Source organism: Pelobates fuscus, chromosome 5, assembly GCF_036172605.1.
Source record: "Pelobates fuscus isolate aPelFus1 chromosome 5, aPelFus1.pri, whole genome shotgun sequence".
In the NCBI taxonomy this organism is placed as follows: Eukaryota; Metazoa; Chordata; class Amphibia; order Anura; family Pelobatidae; genus Pelobates; species Pelobates fuscus.
Genome location: NC_086321.1, coordinates 66959948 through 66986660, shown reverse-complemented (window position 1 = coordinate 66986660; position 26713 = coordinate 66959948). Strand labels below are relative to the sequence as shown.

Sequence of the window (26713 nt, the reverse complement as noted above, 5' to 3'; positions counted from 1 at the left end):
CCCCCTGGTGGGCCGGGCCCGGTCGCAGCCGCGACCCCTGCGACCCTGGTATGTACGCCACTGCACACACACACACTTACACTTACACATGTTTTTTTTTTTATTTAATCCCCCCAGCCTCCTTACCTTTTGGAGTGCTGAGGGGATTCCCTGGGGTCCAGTGGTGCTGCTGGGCTCCTGGGGGGGCCGGTCACCCGGCGGGCTGGCTGGTCCTGCGGGCGCGCGAGGGAGCACTCTCCCCTGAGTGCTTCCTCTTCAGCTCCCTCGCGCGCCGCGTACTGATACCGGCGCCGGAAGATGACGTCATCTTCCGGCTCCGGTATCAGTGCGGTGCGCGAGGGAGCTGAAGAGGAAGCACTCAGGGGAGAGTGCTCCCTCGCGCACCAGCCGGCCGCCGGGTTTAAGGAGGGCCAGCCTCGGGGGGCCCGGAGGTGGCCGGCTCCTGGGCCCCCCAGGAGAAGAGGCTGGCCCAGAGCGTACATACCGGGTCGCAGGGGCGGCCGGGCCCCCTGGTGGGCCGGGCCCGGTCGCAGCCGCGACCCCTGCGACCCTGGTATGTACGCCACTGTGGAGCAAGATATACATCTTTTACTTCTGTACATCTGTTTTCATGACGGCCAATACATTTTAGAAAAGGAGTGCAATCATGAGCAGCATTTTCTATTATTGGGATATCACACGTATTATTAAGGTGTCTTGGTAAACCTTGTGGAAAATTTAAAAAATGGGATATCTGCTGAAAGTTGAACGCCACAAAGCTTTTGTGGTGACGAGTATTATAATCTTCTCCAGACTCAAAGTTGCACACTTTCACTACATAAATATAGAATTCTGTGTGTCCCACTATGTTAATGTCCCCAATAATTCTAAATTTCAGACAATTCATCTGACTTTTGGGATTCTGATTTAAAATGGTTCACCTTGCTGGATACCTCCAATTGGCTAGAAATCGTAAGGTAAGTGTCATTGCCTTTTCTAACCGGCAAACAAGCCATAAGCTTTAGTGAATAAAATTTGTTTTTAAATTGACTTTAATTGAGTTAAATAATTAGCATGAAAACTACCTACCAAGAAAGAAAATCTGTCAATTATTCATACAAATGTAAAGGATTAAAGCAACTGTCTCACCACACAACAAAAATTCAAACATATATTCTTTCACGTAGATAAAATAATTATGAAATACTTGCATTGTGTTGAAATTTCACTGAAATTCCAACGCAGTCAAAAGATATCATAAGGCAAAGTAGGGATTCATTGTCTTATGCATTTCCGTACGCTTGAGAAAAGGCTAAACTACCGCTGGTACTAGTGACGGCTGTTGTAGAAAGGCATTGTCTCTCTTATCGCAACACAATATCTGACATGGGCACCTGGTGGAGGAAACGCCAGGAGCTGAAGAAAAAAGATGGCAGCAAAATATGCGAAGAAACCAGAAGAAGACGGAACCGCTTTAACTACATGTATTCATCCAACCTTTCCCTATCATTGAGATACTTACCAGGCTTATACCCTCAGGAGCTACTTTTCCTAAATAGCCGCTGATGCTTCAGATCAAACCAGAGTCAATTAATGCACAAACTGAGGACAATTTCCCCAATCTTGCTTGATCTGAAATTTAAAACGCAGAGATCTATAATTTTGATCTAAATAGCGATTCCCACATAGACCAGAGAATCTCTGTTTTGGTAAATGTTGCACCTGGTTTATTTGAACTATCTTAGCGATCGTTACAATCACTGCATTGCACATTCTTTTATATTTCTGTGACGTGTTTTTTTTTTTTTTTTATATTACCTCATTGTTTTTTAATTATAGGCAGTGCCTGAAAAAAGCAATTGAAGTCATTGAATATTTAGATACCCAAAAAATAAATGTTGTTCTTAAAGGTAAGTGGTACAAACTTTTCTCCCTGAGTTTTAAACTACGATTTAATAACCCCTAAAGTAACTCCATGGGAAAGATGTATATCTTTAAAAAAAAAAAAATTTTTAATATGTGGAATATACCAAAGGAGCTCTGTATTACAAATGAATAGTTTATTTGAAATGGACCAATGATAAGTTGTACATAGTAAAAATAAGAAAACTAATGAAATGTAACTTTGTCACTAAATGGGTTGTAAAAATAAAATCACAAATACCGTATTTATCGGCGTATAACACGCACCTTTTTCTCCCTAAAAATACGGGGGAAAATGATGGGTGCGTGTTATACGCCGATATACCATATTTACTTACCTGTCTTGAAGCGTGGGCCGGTGTTCAGCGCGCACCGCGGTACTGGAACTTCCGGCGGTACTGAACTTTCCGGCGGGGCTGAAAGGAAGTGTGCACACAAAAGTGTGCACACAATAGTGTGCACACTTCCTTTCAGTCCCGCCGGAAACCGGAACCTGAAATTAAAGTTCCAGTACCGCGGTGCGCGCTGTGAAGCTGGCCCACGCTTCAAGACAGTTAAGTAAATATGGGACAAGAGGGAAAGTGCACTAGGGGACACTATGGGAGGGGGTGGAGCATACTATGGGAGGGGGTGGAGCATACTATGGGAGGGGGTGGAGCATACTATGGGAGGGGGTGGAGCATACTATGGGAGGGGGGGGAAGAATACTTTCGGAGGGGGGGGAAGAATACTATGGAAAGGGGGGGAACACTATGGGATGAGTGGGGGAATACTATGGGGGGGAAGAATACTATGGAAAGGGGGGAATACTATGGGAGGGGGGAAGAATACTATGGGAGGGGGGGAAGAATACTATGGGGGGGGAGAATACTTTCGGAGGGGGGGGGAGAATACTATGGAAAGGGGGGGGAAGAATACTATGGAAAGGGGGGGGAAGAATACTATGGAAAGGGGGGGAATACTATGGAAAGGGGGGGAAGGATACTATGGGAGGGGGGGAGAATACTATGGGATGGGGGTGAAGAATACTTTCGGAGGGGGGTGAAGAATACTTTCGGAGGGGGGGAAGAATACTATGGAAAGGGGGGGAACACTATGGGATGAGTGGGGGAATACTATGGAAAGGGGGGGAATACTATGGGAGGGGGGGAGAATGCTATGGAAAGGGGGGGGAACACTATGGGAGGGGGTGGAACACTATGGGATGGGCGGGGGGGAATACTATGGGAGGGGGGGAAATTTCCTGGAATTTCCTTCTGAAAATGAGGTGCGTGTTATACGCCGGTGCGTGTTATACGCCGATAAATACGGTAACTATCCAATATATAAGTTCTACACATCACGTCAATGAGAAATACAGTTATAATTATTTTTTTTAATATATAATTTATTTATTATTTTCTTTTATATCGTACAATACATACAAAGTAGATACAATAGATAAACAAATTGTTGCGGTCACCGGCCCGCCGAGCCTCACGGTCGTGCCCGACCGGCACGACCGCTCCGACTACACGAGCTTACCTGCTCGTCGGCGAGCCGGGAACCGCGCACGTAGTTCTTCCGGGCATCGCGCCCAGATCCAAGATGGCGCCGACCGCGTGGTCGCGTCTATTGCTAGCCCCGCCCCCGAGAATTATACCAACGTGTGCGTGACGTCACGACGTCAACGCACACGCACGTTTTGGGGTCAGAGGTCGCCCTCTGACCAATCATAGCCTAGAGAGGGGTATTTAAACCCCTAGCTTTCCCCATTACTTTGCCATGTCGTGGTTTCAGTTTCCTGGTTTCCTGAAAGTGCTATTCTCGTGTTTCTGATTTCCTGGTATCCTGATCCTTGGCGTTTCCCTGGTTATTCTGATCTCTGGTTTCCCTGACTTGGCTTGTTTAATCGGTATTGAGTATTTTCTGGCTTCCTTGACCTCGGCTTTCCCTTTGACCATTCTCTGTCTCTAGCGTATTAGTCCGGCCATTCTAAGGACCGGTTTACGCTCTTTCCTATTATTTTCCTTTTCTTACTTATGTATATGTTTACATAGTTTCTGCGTGCTGGACCACATTACTAGTCGTGACATTACGACATGGCCATGGATCCTGCAGAACTATGCAAGCATATGATCGCATGTGAGAGTAGGGTGGAGGATATGGACCACAGGTTAGACCAATTTGCCCAGGCATTTCAGACCTTGCTCCAGAGGACTGCCTATTTAGAGGTCCCTCCGGTACCACCTGTGGTTCCGCCACCTGTAGTGGTTCCCGTACCACATAAACCACCGTCCATAACCTTGTCACCGCCCCCTCGCTATGGAGGTGATTCTAAGGAATTCAGAGGTTTTTTAAACCAAATTGAATACCACTTTGAGGCCTCCCCAGGTTCATTCCCAACAGATAGATCAAAAAAAGGCTATCTGATGAACCAATTAACTGGAAAAGCTTTGACCTGGGCTAACCCCTTATGGGAAAGTGATGACGCAGTAGCCCGTGATTACAATACTTTTCTTACGGCCTTTAAAGCTACATTTGAACCTAAAGGCAGGGAGAAGAACGCTGCCAAAGCCCTTATGCGAATCAAGCAAGGCAGTCGTTCTGTAGCCGATTATGCTATAGAGTTCAGGACATTAGCGTCTGAGGTTGATTGGACCAATAGCGGTCTGGTGGCTGCTTTCTCTGAAGGTTTAGCTGAGAATATACACGATGAGACTGCAGCTAGAGACCTTCCGGTTAATCTTAACGAGTTTATTGCCTACATGATAGACATTGACAACCGGCTCAGAGAGAGAGAGAAAAACAAACAACGTAACAGACGCTCTAATTTGTCCATAGCCCCTCGTTTCTCTAACCCAGTGGTGAGTAGCCAAACGCCTCTTCCAGAACCTGAACCCATGCAATTGGGTAGTGCTAAACTCACTGAGGCAGAGAGACAACACAGACGTAACGAGGGGTTATGTATGTATTGTGGCAAGAAGGGGCATCTAAGGTCGTCATGCCCGGTTCGGCCGGAAAACTTGCACACCTAAGGCACGTACGGGGACCGACCTTAGGTGTGATGTATATGTCCCCTAAATTGACTAAGAACCGTTTCCTTATCAAAGTAACCTTATCTTTCGAGAACACTACTGTTCAATGTGAGGCTATGATTGACTCTGGGGCAGCGGAGAATTTCCTAGACAAAGAATTCTCTGCAAAACATCTCCTGCCCTTAAGACATAAAGAGAAACCTATAGCAGTCGAGGCCATTGATGGGAGGCCTCTTACCCAGCCTTTCATCACACACGAAACTCTGCCAATCACTGTTTCAGTGGGTGTTCTCCATTCTGAAGAAATGACCTTTCAAATTATCTCTTCACCTACAGTTCCGATAATACTCGGTTTCCCTTGGCTCCTTAAACACAATCCACGTTTGGATTGGATTGAAGGAGAGATTGTGAGTTGGGGTGAGAGATGCAAAGGTGTCTGCTTTAAACAAATCCCACAACCTATTGGCACCATTAATGTTCCTGTTACACCTCCCTTGACCACACAAATTCCACAACAGTATATGGATTTGAAAGAGGTATTTAACAAGGTCCAGTCAGAAGGGTTACCTCCTCATAGACCTTATGACTGTACTATAAATTTATTACCAGGGACTATGCCTCCCAAGGGAGGAATCTATGCCTTGTCCCCCCAGGAAAATCTTTGTTTAGAGGAATACATTAAGGAGGCTCTCAGAAAGGGTCATATCCGTAGGTCCTCCTCACCAGCCGGGGCTGGATTCTTCTTTGTCTCTAAAAAAGAAGGAGACCTACGCCCTTGTATTGATTATAGGGGTTTGAATAGGATTACCATTAAAAACGCCTACCCTATTCCCCTTATATCAGAGCTATTTGACAGATTGAAGGGAGCTCGAGTCTTTACCAAGCTCGATCTCCGAAGTGCATACAATCTAGTCAGGATTAAGGACGGTCACGAATGGAAGACCGCATTTAACACCAGAATGGGACATTACGAATACCTGGTTATGCCGTTTGGATTATGTAACGCTCCAGCGGTATTCCAGGATTTTATTAACGATGTCCTAAGAGAGTACCTTCACATGTTCGTTCTAGTGTATTTGGACGACATTCTCATCTATTCCCCAGACCTAGAGACACATCACGAACATGTGAGAATTGTACTGAAAACCCTGTTACAAAACGGCCTTTACTGTAAACTGGAGAAATGCCAGTTTGACCAAACGGAGATACAATTCCTTGGATACGTTATATCTCCGTCTGGTTTCCAGATGGATCCTCGTAAACTGGAGGCAGTCTTACAGTGGCCATTACCCAAGGGCCTTAAAGCTACTCAACGCTTTATAGGTTTTGCAAATTACTACCGCAAATTCATAAGGGGATTTTCCTCCGTGATTTCCCCTATAACCAATTTAACAAAAAAAGGAACAAATTGTATATCTTGGCCCAAAGAAGCAAGAGAGGCATTTGAACAATTAAAATTTTTATTTTCCTCAGCACCTGTCCTGACCCATCCTGATCCATCCAAACCATTTATCCTAGAGGTGGATGCATCAGAAACAGGAGTTGGAGCCATTCTGTCTCAAAGAGAAAGTCCTGATACGCCTTTACATCCCTGTGGATTTTACTCTCGCAAACTCACACCTGCAGAGAGGAATTACGACATAGGGAATAGGGAACTTTTGGCCATTGTACTTGCCCTTAAGGAATGGAGGCATCTCTTAGAAGGTTCCAAAGAGCCACTTTTGATCTTTACTGATCATAAGAATTTGGCTTATATTGGGGACGCTAAGAGACTGTCCTCTCGTCAGGCTAGGTGGTCATTGTTCCTCTCCCGATTCAATTTCGTAATTACGTACCGGCCTGGTACTAAAAACACCAAGGCAGATGCACTTTCTCGGCAGTTTGAGACAGATGAAGTACCAGAACAGGAGATATATCCTATTGTACCTCCTGAATGCCTCATTGCCACTACTGTTTCCGAAGTGTCTTCTCCACTCTTCTGTGCCATAATAGCAGATCAAACTCAGGCACCTGTGGGAAAACCTCCGGACAAACTGTATGTGTCACCTCAGTTTCGAAAGAAGGTACTAGATTTGTTCCATGACAACCTCACAGCGGGCCATCCTGGAGTCCATAAAACTCTCTCAGCCGTCTCCAGGAGATTTTGGTGGCCTGCTCTTAGAAACGATATCAAAGATTATGTTGGGGCATGTCAAATATGTGCAGTTTCTAAAGTTCCTCCTAGGTCACCTCCTGGACTGTTACAACCACTGCCCATACCTAGTGCTCCATGGACCCACTTGGCCATGGATTTCATTGTGGATCTACCCAGTTCAAACGGGTTTAATACAGTCCTTATGGTTATTGATAGATTCACGAAGATGGCACATTTCGTCCCACTTAAGAAATTACCATCTGCTCAAGATCTTGTTCAAATATTCTTGAGAGAGATCTTTCGGTTGCACGGTGTACCCAAAAACATAGTATCTGACAGAGGTACCCAGTTTGTTTCTAGGTTTTGGCGTTCCTTTTGCAAACAATTGGGCGTCGAACTCTCCTTTTCATCAGCATATCACCCTCAAACAAATGGAGCAGCAGAGAGGGCGAATCAGTCTTTAGAAGCCTATTTACGTTGCTTTATAAATGCCAATCAATCTAACTGGTATGAGCTCTTACCCATGGCTGAGTTCGCCAGAAACAACGCCACTCATGAATCTTCTAATCACAGTCCATTCTTTGTTAATCAGGGTTATCACCCCGCTGTTTTACCTTCTGCATTCTCAGACACAGAAATCCCCGCTTTGGACACCCGTTTAGAATCGATTCATGATACCTGGGATTCCGTCCATTCAGCTCTGCAAAAAGCCTCATTCCGAGCAAAGGTCCAAGCTGACAAGAAACGGGGCGCTAATCCTGTCTATCTTCCAGGTGACAGGGTGTGGCTCTCCACGAGACATATCAAGCTTAAGGTCCCATCCATGAAATTTGCCCCTCGGTACATTGGTCCCTTTCGAGTTACCCAACGTATTAATCCAGTGACCTATTCTTTGGCACTACCGGCTCATATGAGAATAGCGAATACTTTCCATGTGTCTCTGCTCAAGCCCCTTACTTGCAATCGCTACACCAGGGTATCCACTCCTCCTCCGCCCTTGGTAGTGGGTGATCAAGAAGAATACGAAGTCCATTCTATCATGGACTCCAAATTATCCAGAGGTGTCTTGTCCTATCTCGTTGACTGGAAGGGTTATGGTCCCGAGGAACGTTGTTGGGTTCCTGCTGACCGGGTCCATGCGCCCCGTCTTATCCGGTCGTTTCACAACCGCTTTCCTCTTAAGCCGGGTCCTTCCCGCCCGGTGCGCGGTCTTCGAGTGGGGGGTACTGTTGCGGTCACCGGCCCGCCGAGCCTCACGGTCGTGCCCGACCGGCACGACCGCTCCGACTACACGAGCTTACCTGCTCGTCGGCGAGCCGGGAACCGCGCACGTAGTTCTTCCGGGCATCGCGCCCAGATCCAAGATGGCGCCGACCGCGTGGTCGCGTCTATTGCTAGCCCCGCCCCCGAGAATTATACCAACGTGTGCGTGACGTCACGACGTCAACGCACACGCACGTTTTGGGGTCAGAGGTCGCCCTCTGACCAATCATAGCCTAGAGAGGGGTATTTAAACCCCTAGCTTTCCCCATTACTTTGCCATGTCGTGGTTTCAGTTTCCTGGTTTCCTGAAAGTGCTATTCTCGTGTTTCTGATTTCCTGGTATCCTGATCCTTGGCGTTTCCCTGGTTATTCTGATCTCTGGTTTCCCTGACTTGGCTTGTTTAATCGGTATTGAGTATTTTCTGGCTTCCTTGACCTCGGCTTTCCCTTTGACCATTCTCTGTCTCTAGCGTATTAGTCCGGCCATTCTAAGGACCGGTTTACGCTCTTTCCTATTATTTTCCTTTTCTTACTTATGTATATGTTTACATAGTTTCTGCGTGCTGGACCACATTACTAGTCGTGACACAAATACATATAGACTAACAAACATATAACAAAGTTGACTCATTGACTCATTCAACTCTGCACTCAAACTACATAAAATTAGATTAAGTTCCCACTTCTTCAGAGATTTCTAATGATTACACAATATACTTTCCAATATTTAATTCTCAAGAACCTTTATCCAATCATCCCAAATCTCATATTGGTGAATATTAATACTTAAATTGGAGGCTATTCCCCTTTCCATGTTACACTGAATAATAATAGATGCCTTAATTTGTCAATTGTTGTCAAAATGAGTCAATTGTTGTCTTCTTCCAATTTTTTGCAATAGACATCTTAAAGGCCATCAAAGCCTGAATTAACAGGTCTTTCTTGTCTTTAGTTAATTGCGGAAAGTTGAAATGTAAAAGCAAGTTGTCTGGGGTCCAGATATGGGTAGTATCCAACAATTTATTTATATAACCCAGAAATTGAGCCCATGCTTCCTTGATTGTTGGGCAATCCCACCATATATGTAATTCATTTGCTCCCTCATTTCCACATCTCCAGCATCTAGATGTCTCTGTCTTTGAAAATTTCTGGATCTTATTGGGGGTCATGTACCATCTATTAAGTATTTTAAAATATGCTTCCCTAATATTTAAACAATGTATTGTAGAATAAACGGATTGTAAAGCCTTATACCATTCTTTTATGTCAAATTTTATTAATAAATCTCTTTCCCATTTACTTTTAGCTATAGGATAAACCGGAACTTTTATGCTTTTCATAACCTCAACACATCTAGTTAATATTTTAGTATTTTTCTCCGAGTCTATCAGAGCATTTAATGTAGATAATGATAAAGAACTCATATTACTACCGAGGGAACTTTGCAAAAAGCTTTTAATCCTAATATAATTAAACGCTTGTGAATATGGGATACCAAAAACTCTTCGTATCTCAGCAAAGGGAATAATCTTCCCATCTACTAATAGATCAGCTAATTTTTTAACGCCACGTCTAGTCCATTCGGACGTATCCATATTTTCCATCCATATATCTAAATTTTTAAAAGTCAGAGCGGATAAAACTTTATTTTTCAGATCTAATTGATTTTTAAGGTGGGACCAAAACTTTAAGAGGGGTCTAGTTATCAAATTATCCGTCATGCATCTTATGTTGTTGGTTCTGCTATTATTTCTTGTAGGCCACATTAGTCTAACGTTATTATATGGGTCTGTAATATCTGCGCCTTCTATTTTAAACCAGTCTTGTAAGAAACAATACTGCTTAATTAAAGGGAGAGTATGCATCAACTGTGCCGCTTAATGATATAAAAAAATATTTGGGAAGCCAATCCCTCCTTCTTTGTACTTCAAATACAAGAGATCCTGGCCTATTCTGGGCTTCCTATCAGACTGAATGTAATCCCTAAATATCTTATTCACAAGTCTAAGTCGCTGGGGATGAATCTGTAATGGGATCATCCTCAATAGGTAAACAAACTTAGGGAAAACATATGACCTAATAAAATTAACCCTACCCCACCATGATAACTGCAAGGTGTTCCATTGTTTCAGAGAGTGAGTACATTCTCTGATCAAAGGAATTACATTAGCCTTCATTATGTTCTCTGGATCTTTCACTATATTAATTCCAAGATATACAAATCCCTTTTTTTCCCATTTAAAAGCAAAATATTCTTTCAAATGTTGCAGGTCTTTTTCATCCATATAAAAGGGTAATACCATTGTTTTTTTAACATTGAGTTTATAGTTTGACAAGTAGCTGTATCTTTCAATTACTTGCATGGCAGCTGGAACTGACTTGATTGGGTTGGTTAGGGTTAACAAAGTATCATCGGCATATTGGCTTATCTTAAAGTCTTTATCTCTCTTTTTAAGCCCTGTTATATCCATGTTTTTACGTATTTCATATGCTAGGGGTTCAGCGGTTAAGATATACAATAGTGGGGAGAGAGGGCATCCTTGATGAGTACCATTTGATAACCTAAACCACTCTGACTTAATCCCCCCTCCTACTATCCTACTGGAAGGTGAAGAGTAACAGGCCATTATCGCCAAAAGAATCTGGCCTGAAAATCCAAAAAACTTTTAAAGTTGATTGCATAAAATTCCAACCAACCCTATCGAATGCCTTTTCTCCATCTAAGGCCATCGTTAAGAAAGGGGTTTTATTCTCATGGATCTTAGTAAATATATTTAGTATCCTCCTAATATGATTGGAGGGCACCCTTCCTGGTATAAAACCCACCTGATCATCTGCAATCAAAAAATAAATTATATTCTTAATTCTTTTAGCAATGATTGAGGCATACATTTTTTAGTCATTATTTAATAAGGCAATTGGTCGATAGTTATTTCTTCTGGATTTTTATTATTTTTTAAAATAGGAGTAATATTAGCTGCCAACATTTCTTTAGGTAATTTGCCAGCATTAATCGCTAAATTATAGCATTCTACCATCCCCTGGGCCAATCTAACCTTGTATATTTTAAAAAAAGAATCTGTAAACCCGTCTGGACCCGGCGCTTTATTTTTTTTCATAGTATCAATAGAGTCAATAACTTCTTGTAATGATATCTCTGCATTTAGTTGGTCTAATTGTGGCTCGTTTAGTCTAGGGATATGAATGTTCAAGAAATAGTTGTTTATATCCTCTTGGGATGATTTCACTGATAAGTTATATAAATTGTAATTCATTTCCCTGTTTTATTTTTGTAATTAATTTATTTTTTTGTTGATTTTTAACTTTATTGGTAAGGATCTTATCAGCCTTATTCCCCCTATAGTAATAGTTAATTTTCATAATCTGCAGATTTCTGTTTATTCTAGATATCAAAATGTCATTAATTTTATTTTCTATAGTCCTAATTTGGTTAGACATTGTTCTTACAGGAGCAACGGTGTTTTTTTTTATAACATTCACTCAATTCGATATATAGGCTGGACAAAGATTCCTGTCTGTTTTTCTTATCTTTGGCTTTTAGGCTAATTAGATGACCCCTAATGACGCTTTTAAATGCGCACCATTTTATATCAGCAGACACTTCATTATTGTCATTATCCATCCAATACATGTCTATCTCCTTGGCAATCTGTTCCCTATTCATTTTAGAGATTAATATCTTATTATTTAGTTTCCAATCTGGTCTTTGCTTTATAATATTGTTCTTTACTTGTATTTTGACCAAATTATGGTCAGACCAAGTGACCGTAATTATATTTGTAGATTGCACATGTTCTAATAAGCTACGATCTCCAAATATAAAATCTATTCTTGAATATGAGCAGTGCGTCTTACTAAAACACGTGAAATCTTTCTCTGAAGGATGAAAAATCCTCCAACAATCATAAAGCGCTTCATTTTGAATTATATTGCAAATTTCTTTTGCCACATTAAAGGGACTCTATAGTCACCATATAAAAGCAAGAAAGACAGGTCCCCCAGCCTTCCTTCTTGCTTTTATATGTACTTTCATTAATTAAAAATAAATTTCGAGGTTTTTTTATATTAAAAACTTACCTCCGTTCCAGCGCCGAGCTCCCCGCTAGGCCGCGCCCCCTTTTTCGTCAAAATGACGAAATCGCGGGGCCCAATGGGACGGCTTCGCGCTGCACCAATCGCGTTCTTTATAGAGCGGCATTGAATGCCGCCCTATGAAGAACCTGAGCGCTTTACCGCGCATGTGCGCGGAATGCGCGTTCGCGAGCTGAGCTGTCTGACTGACAGCTCAGCTCGCTTTCTAAAATTATCAATAAGGGGGGGGACCTACTGTCCCCCCCCGGCCCCCACCCCTGTGCGGCGGGTGGGGGCCCTAAAATGATCAATGAGGGGGGGACCTACTGTCCCCCCCCCAGCCCCCACCCCTGAGCGGCGGGTGGGGGCCCTACAATTATCAATAAGGGGGGGACCTACTGTCCCCCCCGGCCCCCACCCCTGTGCGGCGGGTGGGGGCCCTAAAATGATCAATGAGGGGGGGACCTACTGTCCCCCCCCGGCCCCCACCCCTGAGCGGCGGGTGGGGGCCCTACAATTATCAATAAGGGGGGGACCTACTGTCCCCCCCCCGGCCCCCACCCCTGAGCGGCGGGTGGGGGCCCTACAATTATCAATAAGGGGGGGACCTACTGCCCCCCCCGGCCCCCACCCCTGTGAAGCGGGTGGGGGCCCTAAAATGATCAATGAGGGGGGGACCTACTGTCCCCCCCCCGGCCCCCACCCCTGAGCGGCGGGTGGGGGCCCTACAATTATCAATAAGGGGGGGACCTATTGTCCCCCCCGGCCCCCACCCCTGTGAAGCGGGTGGGGGCCCTAAAATGATCAATGAGGGGGGGACCTACTGTCCCCCCCCCCGGCCCCCACCCCTGAGCGGTGGGTGGGGGCCCTAAATACAAAGGTTAACCCCCCCCCCCCCCCCCCAAAAAAAAAATATCTCCCTACCTACCCCCCTCACCCTAAAAATAATGAGGGGGGACCATTAACTAAAAACCTGTAAAAAAAGAAAAAATGAGAAATCAACTTACCATTCGATGTTTTCTTTCTTCTAAAATCTTTTTTCTTCAGCCCCAAAAAAGGCCAAATAAAAATCCATAATAACCGACGCAATTAAAAAAAAAAAAAAAAAAAAAACCGAGCGCAAAAAATAATAATCCATCTTCACCCATGGAGGGCTCCGCGCAGACTGAGCTCCGCAGGGCGGGGGAAGGCTTATAAAGCCTTGCCCCGCCCTGCAATTATGCTAAGAACACTCTGATTGGTGGGTTTAAGCCAATCAGAGTGCTCTTTGTCATTTTACAAGCGTGGGAAAGTTCTTTGGAATTTTCCCACGCTTGTAAAATGACACAGAGCACTGTGATTGGATGGATTTCAAGCCATCCAATCACAGTGCTCTTTGTCATTTTACAAGCGTGGGAAAGTTCTTTGGAATTTTCCCACGCTTGTAAAATGACACAGAGCACTGTGATTGGATGGCTTGAAATCCATCCAATCACAGTGCTCTGTGTCATTTTACAAGCGTGGGAAAGTTCTTTGGAATTTTCCCACGCTTGTAAAATGACAAAGAGCACTCTGATTGGCTTAAACCCACCAATCAGAGTGTTCTTAGCCTAATTGCAGGGCGGGGCAAGGCTTTATAAGCCTTCCCCCGCCCTGCGGAGCTCAGTCTGCGCGGAGCCCTCCATGGGTGAAGATGTATTATTTTTTTTGCGCTCGGGTTTTTTTTTTTTTTTTTATTCCGTCGGTTATTATGGATTTTTATTTGGCCTTTTTTGGGGCTGAAGAAAGAAGATTTTAGAAGAAAGAAAACATCGAATGGTAAGTTGTTTTTATCTTATTTTTTTTTTCTTTACAGGTTTTTAGTTAAAGGGTCCCCCCTCATTATTTTTAGGGTGAGGGGGGTAGGTAGGGAGATAAGTTTTTTTGGGGGGAGGGGGGGTGGGGAGGAGAGGGTTAACTAGGGTCCCCACCCCCTTTGTATTTAGGGCCCCCACCCACCGCTCAGGGGTGGGGGCCGGGGGGGGACAATAGGTCCCCCCCTATTGATAATTTTAGGGCCCCCACCCACCGCTCAGGGGTGGGGGCCGGGGGGGGGGGCCAGTAGGTCCCCCCCCTTATTGTGAATTTTAGGGCCCCCACCCGCCGCACAGGGGTGGGGGCCGGGGGGGGGGGACAGTAGGTCCCCTCCCTATTGTGAATTTTAGGGCCCCCACCCACCGCTCAGGGGTGGGGGCCGGGGGGGGGGACAGTGGGTCCCCCCTTTATTTTTTATTTTAGGGCCCCCACCCGCCGCACAGGGGTGGGGGCCGGGGGGGGGACAGTAGGCCCCCCCCCTTATTGTGAATTTTAGGGCCCCCACCCGCCGCACAGGGGTGGGGGCCGGGGGGGGGACAGTAGGCCCCCCCCCCTTATTGTGAATTTTAGGGCCCCCACCCGCCGCACAGGGGTGGGGGCCGGGGGGGGGACAATAGGTCCCCCCTTATTGATAATTTTAGGGCCCCCACCCGCCGCACAGGGGTGGGGGCCGGGGGGGCAGTATGTGCCCCCCTTATTTTTAGGGCCCCCACCCACCGCTCAGGGGTGGGGGCCGGGAGGGGGGAGGAGAGTAGGTTCCCCCCCCTTCAACCACTATTGTGGCCGGACAGCATCCCTGTGGGTTCGGGCTTCAGCTGTCAGCTGAAGCCACGCCCACAGCAGTGCTGACAGGCTGTCAGCACACAAAGCGCGTTCACAGTGCTTTGTGTGCTGATAGCCCGTCTGATGCATTCACCCAGAATGCATCGGACGAGAGGCCTTTTTAGGGCCTCTGAACTCGGAAGTCCCTCTGGTGGCCGTCTGACTGCAACAAGAGGTGTTCCAAGCTTCTAATGTAAACACTGCATTTTCTCAGAAAATACAGTGCTTACAAGAAAAAGGCTCCGGGTAGCTGTAGCACTCACCTAAACAACCTCATTAAGCTGAAGTTGTTCAGGTGACTATAGTGTCCCTTTAATAGCATTCCTCGAAGGGTTTTTAATCTTTTCAGAGCTTCTGTCTAAAATAGGGTCAATTGCCAAATTAAAATCGCCCATAACTATAGTACGTCCTTGCTTAATTTTGTCTAATTGTGCAAAGAATTTATACAAAAACTGAATCTGAGAAGTATTTGGGGCATAAATATTCGCAATTGTATATAATTGATCTTCTATTGTACATATGAGAATAATCCATCTACCCATCTTATCAGTTTTCACGTGCTTTAGAGAGAGATTTAATGCTGAGGGGAAAAAATGGCTACTCCCCTCTTTTTTTTAATCTTTAAACGAGGAGCAGACTGAAATAGGAAAGTCTTTGAAACTAAATTTTGTCTTATCGTCTCCCCGCCAATGAGTCTCTTGTATTCCGACAACTTGTGCATTTTCTCTTTTTACACGTTCAAATAATAGTCTCCTTTTTTGTGGAGAATTCAGGCCCTGCGCGTTAATCGAAACAACGCTAATCATATATTTCTCATCCTACTTTTTCCTTCTCTTTCCATATTCTATTATCTTTATTTCTTTTATACTGCCCCTTTAGGCCTAAGGTATCCCCAGAGTGGGTATCTCTTTCTTTCTTTCTTTCTTTCTTTCTTTCTTTCCTTCTTTCCTTCTTTCCTTCTTTCCTTCTTTCCTTCTTTCCTTCTTTCCTTCTTTCCTTCTTTCCTTCTTTCCTTCTTTCCTTCTTTCCTTCTTTCCTTCTTTCCTTCTCTCTTTCTCTCTTTCTCTCTTTCTCTCTTTCTCTCTTTCTCTCTTTCTCTCTTTCTCTCTTTCTCTCTTTCTCTCTTTCTCTCTTTCTCTCTTTCTCTCTTTCTCTCTTTCTCTCTTTCTCTCTTTCTCTCTTTCGCGCTCTCTCTCTCTCTCTCTCGCTCTCTCTCGCTCTCTCTCGCTCTCTCTCGCTCTCTTTTTCTCTCTCTCGCTCTCTTTTTCTCTCTCGCTCTCTTTCTCTTTCTTTCGCTCTCTCTCTCTTTTGCTCTCTCTTTCTCTCTCTCTTTCTCTTTCTTTCTCTCTCTCTTTCGCTCTCTTTCGCTCTCTCGCTCTTTCTCTTTCTCTCTCTCTCTCGCTCTCTCTCTCGCTCTCTCGCTCTCGCTCTCTCTCTCTCTCGCTCTCTCTCTCTCTCTTTTGCTCTCTCTCGCTCTCTCTCTCTTTCTCTCTCTCTTTCTCTTTCTTTCTCGCTCTCTTTCGCTCTCTTTCGCTCTCTCGCTCTTTCTTTCTCTCTCTCGCTCTCTCTCTCTCGCTCTCTTTCTCTCTCACTCGCTCTCTCTCGCGCTCTCTCGCTCTCTTTCTCTCTCTCTCTTTCTCGCTCGCTCTCTCTCTTTCTCGCTCGCTCTCGCTCTCTCTCGCTCGCTCTTTCTCTCGCTCGCTCGCTCGCTCGCTCTCTCTCTCTCGCTCTCTCTCTCTCGCTCTCTTTCTCTCGCTCTCTTTCTCTCGCTCTCTTTCTCTCGCTCTCTCTCTCGCTCTCTTTCTCTCGCTCTCTTTCTCTCGCTCTCTTTCTCTCGCTCTCTTTCTCTCGCTCTCTTTCTCTCGCTCTTTCTCTCGCTCTCTCTCTTTCTCTCGCTCTCTCTCTTTCTCTCGCTCTCTCTCTTTCTCTCGCTCTCTCTCTTTCTCTCGCTCTCTCTCTTTCTCTCGCTCTCTCTCTTTCTCTCTCTCGCTCTCTCGCTCTCGCTCTCTCTTTCTCTCTCTCTCGCTCTCTCTCTCGCTCTCTCTCTCGCTCTCTTTCTCTCGCTCTCTCTTTCTCTCGCTCTCTCTTTCTCTCGCTCTCTCTTTCTCTCGCTCTCTTTCTCTCGCTCTCTTTCTCTCGCTCTCTTTCTCTCGCTCTCTTTCTCTCGCTCTCTCGCTCCTTGTGACATACCAAACAACATAAAACATTTACAAAAAACACTAAATATAAAATAAACATCCCTTAAAGGAAGTGTGGATGGTCCTGTAATAAACCCTCTTTCACAGAACCTCCAAATAGATCCTATTCGGGATCATTATTTTGATGCTGAGCCGCCCCCATCAAGGAATATTTTCAATCATAATATATTGCCTTTAGTCATGAAGTTATCAAATAAACAATCCTGGTTATCTACTTAGCATAAGTCATCATTAGAGAAAAAGAAAAAAATAATTATTACTATCATCATCATTTATATAGTTCAAACATATTCTGCAGCGCTTTTCAATACCATAAAGGGAAATTTAAGAATAGATGAGACTTTGACAAAATGTTACAGGAAAAATAGATTGATGAGAACCCTGCTCAAAAGCGCTTACAATTTAGAAGAGGTGGTATATAAAAAAACAATAGGATGGGCAATCTGGTGGCTAGCAACTAAGCGACAGGGTGAGAAATGGCAGAATTGAAACAGGAGTGCAGTGTGACCCTTTAAAAGAGAGCGAGAGACAGGTTTGTGAACTATAAGTTACTGTGGGAGGACATAGGTTATTCTGTAGAGATGGATTTTGAGGGACTTCTTAAAGGGACACTGTAGGCACCCAGACCACTTCTGCTCATTGGAGTGGTCTGGGTGCCAACTCCCACTACTCCTAACCCTGTAAGTGTAATTATTGCAGTTTTTTATAAACTGCAGTAATTACCTTGCAGGGTTAACTCCACCTCTAGTGGCTGTCTACTAGACAGCCACTAGAGGTCACTTCCTGGTCCATAGCACAGGAAACCTGTGCTAGAGCGTCGCTGGACGTCCTCACGCTCAAATCCCCATAGGAAAGCATTGAAATTCATTTTCAATGCTTTCCTATGGGGGAGACCTAATGCGCATGCGTGGAATTGCCGCGCATGCGCATTAGGTCTCCTCGGCCGGTGGGCGGGATCAGTCTCGCCCGCCGGCCGACGGAGCCAGTAGGAGGAGCGACGCGGAGGAGGAGACAGTGGCGAGGGACATCGCCGAGGCCTCAGGTAAGTGACTGAAGGGGTTTTAACCCCTTCAGTAACTGAGGATTGGTGGGTGGGAGGGAGAGGGACCTTCCAGTGCCAGGAAAACGGATCGTTTTCCTGGCACTGGAGTTTCCCTTTAAATGGTTGAAGACTAGGGGAGGTCTAATGGGAGTAGGCAGGCTGTATCAAAGGAGTGGAGCAGCCCGTGAGAAGTCATTACAAATGCAAGTTAGCAGTAAGGGTAAGAGCAGCAGACAGGAGAAGGTCACAAGCCGAACGGAGAGACCAATAAGGGGGTACCTATGAATTTGTGAAGAAATGTATTGGAGTTAGATCTAATTAGTGTTTTATATTTAATGTTTAGTATTTGTAATTGAACCCTACAGAGTACAAGGAGCCAATGTAAGGATTGACATGAGGACGAGGTGTGATAGGAGTAATGGGAGACCAATTAGGAGAGAATTACAGTAGAATTACTACAAGTTTTGTAGTAGTTTCTTGCAGGGTTAAGTGCATGAGATATTTTTTAGGTGACATTTGCAGGAACAGTCCTATTTTCCAGTCCCATTTTTAAGATGTTCAGGATATTCTCCTAACCAGCCATGAGGGCCAAGTTGGTGTCTCTGCATTCACAAATATCAATAAACTGCCCACACTCCCAATGCAACCGTTTCATTCCTGGGATCCACTCAAAATATTGTGGAAAAAGGACAATGATTGATTACATATCATTTCTCTCTGACATGCCACAGGGCTTCCTTGAAATTTGAGAATAGTTATCAAGATGTTATAAATTATCCCCCTCTAACCCCCTTTCGAAAAATACAATATAGATTTCCTGTTCCTTTAATTATAGAGAAATGTGTATTTATTTTGTTAAGGCTGATTAGCTAACCATTGAGAATTCCGTATGCTAATCTTCAATTTTCTGTAAACTACCATAATTTCCTTCAAAAGCCAGTGATATCAAAATGTGTTTTTTAACCCCTTAAGGACACATGACATGTGTGACATGTCATGATTCCCTTTTATTCCAGAAGTTTGGTCCTTAAGGGGTTAAAGGACCAAAGAGGAAGAGGAAACCAAAGAGGAAGTTCCCAGCATCCCAGCCTGTCACATAACCTATCACTGGGAAGCCCAGGACGCCCACTTTACAATACTGCAGGGATTGATAGAGTAGCTCAAAAGAATAAAGGGAGATGCATATGAATGAAATGCCCAGTTCAGAGGACACAAGTTAATGGGCTCGGTCTCAGCAGGATATAAGAAACTTTATTAAATTGAATAAAAAAAACTTCTGCATGTCTCTATTACTCTTTGAACACAGAGGTAGCTTGTTAATTGTCATTTAATATGTATATGCTGGAACTACAGCTGTGATTCATCCACAGTTTGTCCCTTGAGAAATATTTAAGCATGGCTTTAAAATGACCAGAATCATATCCAGGTCCCATTAATCTGATACCAAATGACTCTGTCTATAATAATATAATCCAATCATGTTTTGTTTATTTGTAGAAGATACTGGCTCTGATTTCTGCTGTGTAATCTCCAGCCTGGTTCAAATAATGATGGACCCATACTACCGCACAATGCATGGTTTCCAGAGCCTAATTCAGAAAGAGTGGGTAATGGGTGGGCACTGCTTCCTGGACAGGTGCAATCATCTGCGGAAAAATGATAATGAGGTACTTTGATGATATATATCAGAAAATGTCTGTTGTGTTAAAAAAAGAAAAAACAAGTTTTGTGAAGTTCCTCCACAACCTGCAACATTGTCACTTTACATTGCCCAGTGTTCATCACCTCTACCCCATTAACTCCCAGTAAGTCAGATTTCTAGAGTATTCTATCTCCACACAGCTACATTAATTATTGATGAATTAAAAAAAAACACACTGAAGGCACTATAACCGCTTCATGTTAAGTTCTTATAGTGCCATAATTTTACTCGATCCTCCATTTCTCCCCTATTTTTTTTTTTGTATTGGGGCTTGAAAGAGCATCTTCTAGCCACACCTAAGCCAGGAAGTACACTTTCTGATGAAGGTTTTTAAGATGAACTGAATCATTGACAAAAAAAGTTAGGTGTTCGTTGATGAAATCCTTCAGGATTGCTGTACATTTCTTTTCTGGATTGAGCAACAAGACACCATGAGACCTTAAATCAGGAGTGCCCAAAAGATAGAGCCCCAGATGTTTTAAAACTACAGCTTCCATGATGCTTTGTCATGCAAGGCATTGTTGGAGTTGGAGTTCTAAAACATCTGGGGATCTACCTTTTGTGTACCCCCTCCCTTAAATTGAAGTAAACAGAACATGATGTGTATAAATTGATAAATCCTGTGCAGATTGACAGATCTACCTGTTTATGGATTGAAAAATGCAACTGCTTCATTGTGAATAATGTATATCAGATTGAAGGGCCTTCAGTCAGTGGGTCTGTGTTACTGACTTATGTACAGCCATAATTATTGAATGTTTCTTTTTCTGTAGGCACCGGTGTTCCTTTTGTTTTTGGACTGCGTGTGGCAGTTAATACAACAATATCCTCTTGCGTTTGAAATCTCCGAGACGTATCTCACAGTATTGTCCGACAGCATCAATATACCAATCTTTAGCACATTCTTCTTCAATTCACCGTATCAAAAATATGAGAATAGATGGGTAAGAATCCATTTAGTAGAACTATAATTATAAAAAATATTTTACTTTGATTGTGTTATGGTAACCTTCTTGGTGCTGGGGGAAAAAAAGCACATTTATGTTTAGTAACAAATTAAAACAAAAAAAAAAAAAACAGTGGTGCATTGTGATACATTGTATTTGATGGAATGTCCACAAACAGGTTTATAGCCAAAATTGTATTTCATCCTGAAGTATTGTATCAATCAGCAGTGAAATGTAAATTACTTCCACTACAGTGAGTGCTAAATACAGATTTAAAGGACAGCACACATAAAAAAGCGGCTATTACAAGAGTACTTAAAATCACCTCTCAGCAAACAAATATGGGGATTTAGTTTCAACGTATGGCCATATCGTGTCAAGCCCACCACTACGCCACAGTACCCCAATTTTGCTGGAGTCTACATTAATTTTAACATGGGAGACATCTGTGCATATGGGCAGAAAACTGGTGTACACATACAGGTGACCAAGCATTATGTGTAGTAAATTTTCAGGAATGTTTTTTTTAGCACTTGACATTTTCATGCCTTTTAGTAATTCTACCTGAGCTGAACGTTTACCTCTCGATCTTAACTAGAAACAGACACAGTCTCTATGTGTTTAATTGTGTTGCCTCCTCCGTGTATACAGTGTTTTAGACCCATGAAGGGTTAATCACGGACGAGACCCGAAGTTCCCTCCCTCCGCTTTGGCAAGTACTAGTGGCCAATGAGAGCAGAGGGCGGGATATTTAAACCTGGATCCGACTCAGACTCGGTTCCCTTGAAAAGCCGCTAGTCGGTGAAACCCGCGTCGGGAAGAACCAGAGGGGAGGGGGGCTTTGACAGCAAGGGAGGACGCTCCGTATTTGATATAATATCATACACTTACTCACCCTCCTCGAAAGACCGTATTTTGTTTTTAATCAGGACAGCAATCTCTTAGAGCAGGAAGTATATTCTAGGATTAGAATTTCTGCAGCATTACAGTGACTAGTTTATTAGCTCGATATAGCAAAGACTCAGAACTTAGAAGTAAGCTAAGGGAACGTTTGGGGTTCATTTTGGAGTACAGATTTTCCTCATTAACCCTTTCCCTCCTGTGCTCTACTAGTATGCCACTACTTTATGTGGCTATTGTCTCTACTCTATCCTAGTTTATTCAGTTCCTGGCTAACTCTGTATGGGATTTCTGTCCCTATTTAGTTCTATTTTGATACACTATTTATTTCGATTTTAAATTGATCTTGCATCCACACAAACTGTTTATGCATTCTCATTCTGCATATATGTGCTGGTATAATACAGCCATGCATTCATATACTTAATGCATTTGGTTAAGGATTCACAGAAATAGATATGCACTTATACACCCAGTAGCATGTTACACACATATTCACATACAACTGTTACATTAGAAGCTACATTAAAGGACCACTATAGGCACCCAGACCACTTCAGCTCAATGAAGTGGTCTGGGTGCCAGGTCCCTCTAGTTTTAACCCTGCAGTTGAAAACCTAGCAGTTTCAGAGAAACTGCTATGTTTACACTGCAGGGTTAATCCAGCCTATAGTGGCTGTCTCACTGACAGCTGCTAGAGGTGCTTTCCGCGATTCTCACTGTGAAAATCACAGTGAGAAGACACTGGACGTCCTTAGGAAAGCATTAAGTAATGCTTTCCTGGGGCGGTTTGAATGCGCACGTGGCTCTTGCCCCGCATGCGCATTCGGATCAGACGTCGGCAGGGGGAGGAGAGGTCCCCAGCACCGAGGGAGCCCGGTGCTGGAGAAAGGAAAGTGGCTGAAGGGGTATTAACGCCTTCAGCCCAGCGGGAGGGGGGCGGGGGACCTAATGACCCTTAAATGCCAGCAAAAATGTGTTTATTTTTCTGGCACTATAGTGCTCTTTTAAGAAATCAAAGAAATACTCTCGTACATCTAAACTTTTTGGGGTGTTTGCCTGATGGCTCTTTTTATTCATGAAGAAAATGTAAATTAAGTCCATGTTTCTATTTGTTTCACTCTAATTTTCCAAGTATTTTGTTTTTGGCAGGCAGAGGAAGGACAGCCTAGACAGGACGAACCTTTACGTTTTTACAACGTCTGGGACTGGTCTGTTCAATTTGAGCTTAAAGCACTTTCATTTTTAACCAATCCTTTGTATGTGGAGAAGTCAAAACATGAAAAACAACTACGAAAGGCTCAACGGTCAAAGGTAATATTACATTCTATATCAATGTACTGTAGTCCAGTCAACAGACATCTCACCTGGTTTTATGTAATTTTCAGCATTCTTACCAAATTAAGTCCTCTTATGGGACAGGCAAACAATATGACTATTATTCTGTATAATGTATCAACATTTTACATGGTGCTGTACAATGACATCATGAAACATACATACGTTTGGCTTACAAGAATTAAAATCTACGGTGGCCCTGCTGAATTATTCTTAAAATCTAATAAATTTTAAAGGGACACTGTAGGAACCAAAACAACTTGAGCTTAATGAAGCAGTTTTGGTGTATAGATCATACCCCTATACTCTCACTGCTCAATTGTCTGTCCTGTAGGCGTTAAATCACTTTGTTTATACAGCCCTAGTCACACTTCCCTGCGTGTGACTTGCACAGACTTCCTAAACACTTCCTGTAAAGAGAGCTCTAATGTTTAGACTTCTTTTCTTGCATATAATGTTTAATTTAGAATTTTGTCCTGTTTTGTCAATATGCTTTTAGACCCTACAGGAGCCTACTTTGTGTGATTAAAGGAGATAAACCATTCTAAAGCATGTTAACAAATTTTTTTTCACGGAGGCTGGGTTAGTCACGGCTAGAGGAGGTGTGGCTCGGGCTGCATAGACAGAAACAAAAGTGATTTAACTCCTAAATGGCAGAGAAATTATCTATACACCAAAACTGCTTCATTAAGCTAAAGTTGTTTTGGTGCCTATAGTGTACCTTTAACGTTTGCTATTTTCAAAATATGACCTCTGCTCTATTATTTATTATATTGAATATTATAAGTGTGTACGCAGTTTCATAGATTTTCTGTTCTTTTCATAAATGTTAGCAAACTCATTGTAATGCATCAATTACCTTTATGTACCGAATATCAGTTTGTTAATTCAGGTGGTGTTGGTGATGCTGTTTCTGATAAGAAAGGCACAATTGACATTGTAATTGGCTGTAAACCTCTGGCAGGAAGGGGAAGATTTGTCAGTTTTGCGTTTTTGTTTTATTTAACTTTTTATGATAGATTCTTAACCCATTTATATTTCTGTCATTCTTTGTAGCACATTCGGCAGCTCTCTCTTCCACTTACCCAGTCTAAGCCTTCAAATAAAAAAGGATTCTTCAGAGATGAAACCGGACCATTTATTAAAAATCTGCTGGGGAAAAGGATTAGTAAATTAATCAGCAACTCTGATGACGTGCCAGGTACTTACCGGGCATTTTATGAGAACTGGCACAGGAAGCCTGTGGACTTTCATGGTCTGATCTTGCCACACATTGATGGGCCTGATATACGTATTTGGGCACAGCGCCACCTGCGCTGGATTCCGGAGGCCCAGGTTCTTGGTGGGGGAAACGTTTCCACCATGCAGAGAATTTTGGAGTTAATGGAAGAAATACAGAGTTTAAAGAAGAAAATAAAAGAAAAGCCTTTGCATGACCACTCTTCTAGCAAGGAAACAGAGGTTGATACCAGACGCAAGAGATCTGTTAGGCGGTCATCCCTATACCCATTTGCAATGCTTCATATAAGCTCATTTAGACCTGCCATTGCCACGACCACATGGCGAAGTTGGGATGGGGAGGACGAACTTGTGAATAGGGAAGATGAACTTGTAGATGTAGAGGAATTTGGATATTTATAAACAAACAAAACAAAAAACCCCAGTGATAAAATTTGGCCTTCACGATCTGTATACAATGATTAATCTGACTGAAGCAATGTGCACAGTCCTGGCTCATTTATAATTTATATCTATAGCTTTCATTTAAATATTAAAAAAAAAAAAACCTTTTTTTATTTTTTGGAATCGGACAACCTTTAAAAATAGGTTTGATCGGGGAAGGGGGTCATATTTTTTAATGATGCAATGCTTTTTTTATTTTATATTTTAATATATTTTCAGTCCTGAAGAGTTCACAGAAGGAACATCTACAGGTCTTTCTTGTAGAAAGATATTCAAATATATCAGAATAGACCTAAATTGTATTATGGCTTAAACAACTTTTGTCCAAAAGTAAAGGTATTTTGCTGCAAAAACTTTTAGAATCACCTCTGTATCTCAGGTGTAGGGTAATTAGAGGACAAGTGCAAGCCATGATCACATGTTAAGGGCAATTACTGCTAAAAACTGTGATCACACAGGATTATATGTCATCACACGGTAGACTCTGGAAAAAGTGGTTTGCTATTTAAAGAAGTCTTAAATGTTGCTGATTATTGCAGGGTAATGTGGCAGATACCTAGCAAATGTGTGTACGCTTGTGCCCAATTTATATCTTGGCACAGATGCTTGCCTTACACCAACAATGTCATATTTGGATTTTTGAGTCAGTAATTCTGCCATAAAAGGCATTTTTGTGTCTCTGAATTGCACTAGGTCAATTTACACTTTCTATTACTTAGTAATATTCTAAGTATAAAAAAAAGGGAGAATGGCATACCATTCTGTATTCCTCTAGTGCACTGTAACAGGTACAATTACTGTCTTCATATTATAACCGTGATCATTCCTGATGTTGTACAGCTACAACATACATATTAAAGTAAGCGCGAGCAGTGTGCCATTTGTGCAGTAATATGATTTAGATTTTTTTCCAGCAAAAAGGTAAAATTACTATGCAGTTTTGTGCTATTTTATACACTTTTATTCCTTTCAATTCTATTGTATAGCAAAGAGACCATTCCCTTATTTTTTCACGCAAACATGAATTTGTTTTCTGTGGTTCCTAGCTACAAGTCATTAGTTTTCCTGTTGCTATGCACCCAAGGACAGGTTTTTTTTTTTTTTTTTATATCTTTGACGTATAAAATCTGAAACAAAATATATAATTCTCAGGCCAAATAAAATGAGATTTAATGCAATGTAAATAATGCAGTGTAAGGAGATGTTTTATTCTTAGATTTAATTATACATACAGAGCTGAAATGTTTAAATAATATTTAATTTAAGGTAATGGACCTATGGAACGACTGGTTAATTGCTGTCCTTTTACCTTTTGGAATGACAGGAATTGTTGCTAAGTTACTTGTTGAACCGACAAGATTACCAGGTTTTTGTTTGAGACTAGGACAGAAGTTTCCAAATTTGGCAATCTAATTTTCTTTGGGGTAAATTTTCCCAGAATACTCTGACAATCTTTGGCTAGATCGATCACCACAAAACAACCATGTTGGTAATTCCTAAAATAGAGAATCAAATCTGGATTGTAAGAAATTTGCTGCTTATACTTGAGCTAACATTTAATTCTATTTTAAAGGAACCCAGTCAATCTATTTTTCTTTACAAAATGCAACCTATTCACTGTACATTTATTTAGTGTTAGTTATTCACTGTTATCAGCAGTTTTGTCTGTTGTATTCCCTGTACACTGTTTCAAAGGTCCATTCCAGAATGTTGTACAAATGTAAATATTAGACAAATGTATATGTGTTTGTGCTATGTTGGTGTAGACTAACCCTTGCCTACTTGTGGTAGATATTAAATTGTTCCAGCAGTAGGTGGTGGTGAAATCATTATCTGATCC

The 26713-nt window shown here is 42.8% G+C and overlaps 1 protein-coding gene across 1 annotated transcript in view; it reads left to right on the top strand.

Annotated features, from left to right (window-relative positions):
• The window catches only part of MTMR12 (myotubularin related protein 12), a 92416-nt gene extending 67433 nt beyond the window's left edge, over positions 1-24983 (top strand). Inside the window, exons 11-16 of the mRNA XM_063453958.1 lie at positions 878-956; positions 1819-1889; positions 19801-19970; positions 20779-20949; positions 23005-23166; positions 24247-24983. Coding sequence (XP_063310028.1) covers positions 878-956; positions 1819-1889; positions 19801-19970; positions 20779-20949; positions 23005-23166; positions 24247-24831 — 1238 coding nt within the window. The 3' untranslated portion in view covers positions 24832-24983. The remainder of the gene's footprint in view (positions 1-877; positions 957-1818; positions 1890-19800; positions 19971-20778; positions 20950-23004; positions 23167-24246) is intronic.
• Positions 24984-26713: the final 1730 nt, after the last annotated feature.